A 7,485-nucleotide genomic window follows, 5' to 3' on the forward strand; every position below is an offset into this window, starting at 1 on the left:
CCTGGGCTGGGACTGGTCCCGCCGGCGCAGGGTAGCAGGAAACTCTCTGCACACTCACCGGACCTGGGCTAGGACTGGGTCTGGGGGCTCCTGGAACTTGGCCCCGCTCATCTTTTTGTAGTAAAAACACTTAAAATCTGCTCAATTCGAAATTTCAAGTGAATACCACATTGTTTTTAAATATAATCACTGTGTTTCTCATGACAGATGGAAATCCAGCCCTTCCTGCTGTCTCGTATGCACCGAGACCCACCAGTCCCTGTCTCCTATATGTCTCCTCTATTCTGCCCTGGCCTATTCATCTTCCCATTCAAGGCTTACTTATTGCAGCACTGTGCATCAGGCTAGTGACACACAGGGAAGGTGAGGGCCCGTGAAGAAGTAAAGAACAAGACACTGTGGCTACTGGCCTGTAAGTGCCCAGGTGATGGATGTGCAGAGGACTTTGGGGGCCTCACTCAGATCTCTTTCTATCTTTGCCTGACTCATCCCTTACTTCAGTCACTGGCCAACCTCCAGCCACATGGCCCTTCTGTGTCCTACCCTATTTCTTTAGATTTATTTCCAAATCAAACTGTAGTCCCCCTTATTAAACTCTTCCATCATTCCCTATTGTGATATGCGAGGAAAGCTCTGATTTTCTTGATCATACTTGTAAAATCGTAAAATGCAACTTACCTTTCTTATTTTTTCCCTATAGCATTCTTTTACAGCATGTGTACTACCCTCACAATCCATGGAATAGGAAAGCACTGAAATGAACACATCTACTCTGCCTTAAAAATTTACCAGCAGTATCATTTTCACCCACTCTCTTTCTCTCTTGACAATCAATCCAATGGATCATTTTCCTTAATGATTGCTGTTCACACTTTGCATAACTATTTCAAATATCAAGATGCTGAATGGTTTTGATGAACACAGATAATCAGTCTATGATTATTTACCATCATGATGTATTCACAGAGGCTCGGTGCAGGTAGACAGCATACAGCAGCCATGCGGCAGTCCACAGGAAACAAGTCCTCCTCTAATGGACGTTGAGTCTGTCTTTATAGATGACTGTGACTTCAGAAGTGAATGAGAGCCAGGTGTCAACCACCACTGTAATAATATTCATTTGGCCACTGATGCATCAAACAGTCACTGAGTGCTTGCCAATATCATGTGTTGCAAAGGCAGACATTGTCTCTATGGATCTCATACTGCTATCTATGATAAATATGTGATTTGGTGCAATGCTGGTATCATAAAGGAATGAACCAGGGAACTGCTGAAGAATTCAGGGGGTTGTAAAGAGGTCAGTAGAGAGGTTCTTACAAATGAATACATGGCAGATGAGGAGATAACTCAGTGGAATAAGTGCTTGCCTGGCAAGTGCAGGGTCCTGAGTTTGGTTCCTGGTATAAAAAAAAAAAAAAAAAAAAAAAAAAAAAAACCATGGGTATTTTGTAGCAAGAAGTATGTGCTCTTAAGCAATTGAAGGAAATGGTATCAGATGGATGACAAGAATTGCTGCCCTATTAGATAGAATCAAAATGCACAAGTAATCAAAGAACTATGCATAGAGTCTGCAAAATTGTGACAAATTCCATGTGGCTTGAGGGAACCAGTAAAGGATGGGGAAAGGGTGCAACTGTAACAGAAAATGTCCCCCAGCCATTATATTTCAGTTTCTTAGTTGTTTACATAATAGTTCCTTTCCAGGTGCATTTGCTTCTGCTTCTTAGAAGTGGCTGGTAAATGTGATGCATAGTGGGTCATTAGGTTGTACATTTTATAAACTAGTCCCCAGTGGACAAGCCATTCTGTCTCTGTACTTCCTGCTTGCTAAACTCACATAAGTTCTAGACCACCAGAGATTGGGGCCTATATTCTGGGAATGATCCCAATCAGTGTCAATGTAAATAAATCCACCTGCAAATCCTGGGTATCATTTCAGTATTTCTGCTTGCCTTAGAATCTGCTGCATCAGAGGGAAGACCAATCATGCTGACTTTTTGGTCACTGTTCATGGCCCTTGTAGATGGATCAAGGACCTCTCCAGGTCCTCACAAGAAGGTGTGTCCTCGAGGTTTCTCTAGTCCCCTAGAGGCCTGAAAGAGGATTCCTGGCTCCATGCCTGAGTGGTTCACATTGGACCCTAAAAGCAGGAGGAAGCTGTCTGTCTGTGTATCTGTCTTTCTGTCTGCCTGTCTGTCTGCCCATCTGTCTGTCTGCCTGTCTGCCTGCCTACCTGATTCCAATAAGACCCTAGGAGCATGCCAGTTAGCCAGTCTGTCATCCTGCTCAGTTTGAGCAGAGGAGCTTGATCAACTGTTGTTAGTGAGGTCCATCCTTAAGGGAAGGGTGTTGGTGCATTTCACCTCTGTGCCTGCTAAATGATTGTGTGAGTGAGTGGAATGGACAGCATAAGCAATAGGCTGCTCCATCTGTGCACCAAGACTGGGAAGCACTTGTCCTTGTGGCTGATTAGACACTCGCTTGCAATTCCAAGGCAATCAACATATGGCACAATGGAGGCCTTGCACCTAAGTTCCTGTGAGGGGCATGAACAAGCAGGCATTCTGGGGCATGGTGGGGACCACCCACCCTTTGTCTGTTGCACCACCATTCAAAGGTACATGACATACACAGGGAGAATGGAAATGGGAATTAATTAGTCAAACCCACAGTCCCTGACTACAGGAAAAAGGGCTTTTAGGGAATTAAAAATGAAACCAAACTATTCCCTGTGTCTCAAAGAAAGAGAAAAGAAAAAAAAAGAAGAAGAGGCCCATTCTTCCTGAGAATCCATCTTGGCACCACATCAGTTTGTACAGTTGCTACCTACAGTTGCACACCCCCACTCCTGACTCATTTACTTTCAGCCAGTTGAACTACTTCCAGGTAGCCATTGCCTGCATTTGTCCATAGAACACCTGGCCCTGAGCCTTTTGCTTCATGGATGCACCTGTCCTTGTCAGATGGTCCCTGGGATGACTGTCAGCAATTTCTTCCAAGTCCATTCGACACACAAATGTCCACATTTTGACTGAGGAAAGTTGGCTCTTCAGCCCTGACAAATGACTTGCCATGGTCTTTCCCAAAGGTTGCCCTGCCTAGAAAACTCAAATCAGTCAAGCACTTCTCAGAGACTTCAAAAAGGGAGACAGAAAGCTCATCAACCACTGTACCCAGAAACCTGATTAAAGAAAAGCACTTAATGCCCATAAGAAAATCCAGTTAGACAACCATGTCCTCTAACTATGAGCTATAATGACTACAAACATTAAAAAAATAAGGACTCTGAAAACCTTCAAATTGGATCAGATGACAATCCTTCTAATCATCCTGACAGGCTCCGAAACGCCAGACTGGGCTCTCTTCTCCACCTGGCCTGCCAGAAGCCCACAGTACCCTCATTAGGGCAACTGGGACTCTCTTGCCTCTCTCCCATTCTGCCAGGCACAAGCTGACAGCCTAGGAGGACATCTGCTGTGTAGGCCAGTCACCATACTGCTTCGGGGAAGAGACCTCCTCAAGTTAGAAGTCACCATCTGCTTTGCATCATGCCATCAGCCTTCTTGTTTAACCTTGAACTTTCAACTCTAACTGCTCCCTGAGAGGAAGAATGTGCCTGCATCAGTCTGAAACAGGAACCTGCAATCCTGAAATTCTGGACACTCCCCTCCCAGAGGTAGGAGCAGAAGACTTGCCTCCAGGCCTGCCTGGCCATCAACCCTGCCACCTCACTTCAATCCCTGTTGCTGCAAGATGTCACAGAAAGTACAAGCAGGGCTGCAGCCACACATCAGCCCAATAGACTGTTAATCTCTTTGTGCAAGATCCCTGTGCCCTCAGGAATGTAGCCATCACCTTGCAGTGTGCAGTTCCCAACACATACACACTTTGGACTATTCTAGATTTAAAATATGCCTTCCTCTGTTTGTGAGTTGCTCATATAAGTCATTTCAACTGGGAAGATACTGACATAAAAAGCAAGTTCACCTGGACTCGATTGCCACAAGGGCTTAAGAACTCTCTCACTATCTTCAGAGAGACTCTAACAACAGATTTGGTCAAGCCACCAGCACCTTTTCTCTAAGGTTTCTCTGTCCCACCCAGCTCTGCAATGAGCAAACAGTATAGACTGTCATAATTCTAACATGCACCTCTCCTTCCTGTAAAGCCAGTTCAGTATGTCTAAGCTATCAGTTGCCCTCCATATATGTTGCCTCAGTCTTCTGCTACCTGCAGCCTGCTCTTACACCTGCCTGGACCTAAAGAATGCCTCTGCCTTCAGTTCAGTTGGCTCCTGTCAGCTAGACCCTCTTCACAAAGACTCTGATTCTGGACTCAAAGGTTAACTCACCTAGACTCAATCTCCCAGAGGTTCAAAACCTTGTTTCTTCTTCACTGCACTTCTGATGGATGAATCACAAACTGCCTGCTGGAAAGGCACAAAAACTCTGTATAATATCTGGCAGAAACTGGTTATAAGAAAAAAAAAACTTCCAATTTGTTGGACCTGCTGGCTTCTATAAAATCTGGATCCTTGAGTTCATAAAAACAGTGATGCAAACTGTCAGACGCAGTGGCCTACCTGCACAAATACTTGGATCCAGTCACTAAGGGCTGCTTCTCTCTTTTGTCTGTGTATTCTATCTGATAGCCATGGTCCTTCAGATCAAGAAAACTGACCAGCTCACCTCGATCTGAGACCTGGCTCTCCAGGGGCTACATCCACTGGCTTGAACTGATATAAAAAATCGACCCCCTGACAGATGCTGAGTACACACATTTAATGGGTGGAAGAAGCACTGCTAGGAAAATAAAGTCTGACAGGCTAGATAGGTTGTGGTCACCTCAAACAAAACTATTTTGCCAAAACATTCCTGCATGGGTGATCTGCAGAGAAAACTACTTCTTGCTTGCTTATCTCATAATTTCTTCACTCCACTGTCAGCATCAACATAGAGGGAAGCCCTGTAACAAGAGAAACAAACCATAAACTTCTGGTGGAAGAACTTTAAGTCTTGAGGACCTTGGCTAGGCCCATCCTAAGGTCACTAACAACCCTAAAATTGCTGCTTCTTGTCCCAGAAGATAATATGTAATATGCCCAAAAAATATTTGCTGGGAAAACTGAGGGGAGAAAAGTATCCAAAAATGGCCCCCCAAGCCAGTATATTTTAGTTTCTTAGTTGCTAAGGTGATCATTTCTGTTCCAGATCTGGTTGCTCCTGTCTCTTAGAAATGGTAGGGCTGGGGAGATAGCTCAGTGGCTTAAGCACCTGCATGGAAAGCTCAAGGTCCTGAGTTTGATCCCTGGTACAAAAAAAAAAAAAGGCTGACTACTGTGATGTAAATTGTATAAACCAATCCCCAGGTGGAAAGCCATGCTTCCTCTGCCTGCTTGCTTATCCCATATAAGCCCTAGACCAGCAGAGATTGTGGCCTGGTATTCTGGAAATGATCCTGATCAGTGATGATGTAAATAAATCTGCTTCCACATCCTGGTTGTTACCATTTCTGCTTGCCATTGCACAGACACCCAGGGGCTTCAAGGTAAGCAGGATACAGGCTGCAAAGGACTTATGCCAATGAGCTCAAATTTTCTCTGTAAGGGATCCAAGCGAAATCTCTAAACAGAGGATGATCTAATCAGATTTTTTGAATAAAGATCTAGTGCTGGAATAAAGGATGGATTTTAGAAGATTGGTATTTCCTGGATGCTTTTTTGAGAAAGGAAAATTCCATGGCCATGTCCCAGCTAACTCTTCATCTTTGTGTGTCTCCCTAGTGACAGTGCTGGCCATTTTCCATGAATTGCACGTTGACCCTGACCTGTACACACTCTTGTTTGGGGAGAGTGTGTTGAACGATGCAGTGGCCATAGTCCTCACATAGTAAGTAACACAACTCAGCCTATGTTTCTTTATTCCATCTGAAATATGATGCAATTTGGATATAATTCCTGATGTCTTTAATGAAATCTTTTATCGATGTCATAGTGATGGGCAATTTCTAGCTTTTAGGGAATTGTTATCACAGAAAATCTCCCTTAATGGGCACAATTCATTAGGTGCCTAATTTCTAAAACTATTAATGGTTTTTGCATTTCCAGCTTATTACAAAATATCACCCAGAGGGTAACAGATATTTTTTTCTTAGTGCATATAGTTGGCTGATTCACTTAGGGTTTATAAAATGCACATAAATGAGCTTCCTTCATTTCAAATCAATGTCATTTAAATTCTTTCCACAGACAAGTTACTTTTTAAGATAACAGACTAACAGAAGCCCTTGTGTTTATAGAGAGCTTGGCAGATTGGAGTTAGAACTTGAGGGTCAGAATACTTTTTATTTCTCAATGCAAATGTAATGCTTTATAGGACTGCACACATCTTTAAATCATCTTTATGACAAATGAAACTGATGGAGCTTCAGCTAAGAGTGAATGTAATTTCCTTTTGTGTTGGGAGAATTTTCTCTTTGAGATGTGAACCGGTGCTCTTTCCTCACCTCTCCTTTAGACACTTACCATTTATATTTAATAAATGCCACTTTGGTAGCTTGCATTATGTCAAAGGTCTCTTCTTGGTTTTAGATTAAGATCAACATTTTGGATAACTGTCAGACATCCTAGAGGAAAGTAGCTATCCAATAATTAAATGTGACAACAGGACCCTGTCTCTGGTGTTAATTACTTTGAATGTAGTTGAAAATGTATTGTGAAGCAACAAAGGATTTTCAAAAGTCAGCTCTCACCCATGGGAGTAAGAGAGTTAGAAATGGCAGCACTATTTTTGTTTTTGTTCTGTTTGGCTTTTGCCCATTGACATTTCTTCCCGCTGCTGCCCCATAGTTGACACTAAATTTAGCAACTTTCAGGAAAGCCTCCAAATACAGTGCCTACATTTCACCTGGCCACCTACCTACCATCAGTACAAATTAAAAGCACTGGGCAGAGTCAAAAATACTAAAGACTACTTTCAAAGAACACCAACAATTAATTAGGACAACAGGAAGCTCTGTCCAAGAAATACCAACATGCAAGGAACATATGGAGCAAAAACACCTTTTAGATCTGCTGAGTTCCTCATTTTTTACATTTTTTACTTCATTGCCAAGTTGTGAAAGGCCAAGCAATGCAAAACTCCTGAAGCACAAATGAGCTTGGGAAAAAACCATGTGGCTACAACTGAGAGAAGTTTTGGCCTTTCTGCTTCCAGTATAACCACTCACAGGAGTTTTCTATTAAAAATGCGGACTCTGAGGAAGAATGTTAATGTTGTGGAGCTCAAGCCTGAAGGTTATTTTTTTCCCATAATTTTATTGATAAACAAATAGCAATGAGACAGTTTCAAATCAAGTTGGTAGGACAGTTTCAGTAATTCGCACATTACATACATTCTTCCTAGTGGTTAATTGCTGTACAAGATGCAGACATGATATCCTATTTACAAACACCATTAGAACAAATCATTCTATTCATTAAGA

General features: G+C 42.7%; 1 protein-coding gene across 1 annotated transcript in view; it reads left to right on the forward strand.

The window, feature by feature from the left end:
- Slc9a9 (solute carrier family 9 member A9) overlaps nucleotides 1-7,485 on the forward strand; it is a 711,270-nt gene that overhangs the window by 245,951 nt on the left and 457,834 nt on the right. Inside the window, exon 6 of the mRNA XM_012514271.2 lies at nucleotides 5,786-5,891. Within this exon, the coding sequence (XP_012369725.1) occupies nucleotides 5,786-5,891 (106 nt within the window). The remainder of the gene's footprint in view (nucleotides 1-5,785; nucleotides 5,892-7,485) is intronic.

The sequence above is a fragment of the Octodon degus genome, unplaced genomic scaffold (assembly GCF_000260255.1).
Source record: "Octodon degus isolate 3935 unplaced genomic scaffold, OctDeg1.0 scaffold00028, whole genome shotgun sequence".
In the NCBI taxonomy this organism is placed as follows: domain Eukaryota; kingdom Metazoa; phylum Chordata; class Mammalia; order Rodentia; family Octodontidae; genus Octodon; species Octodon degus.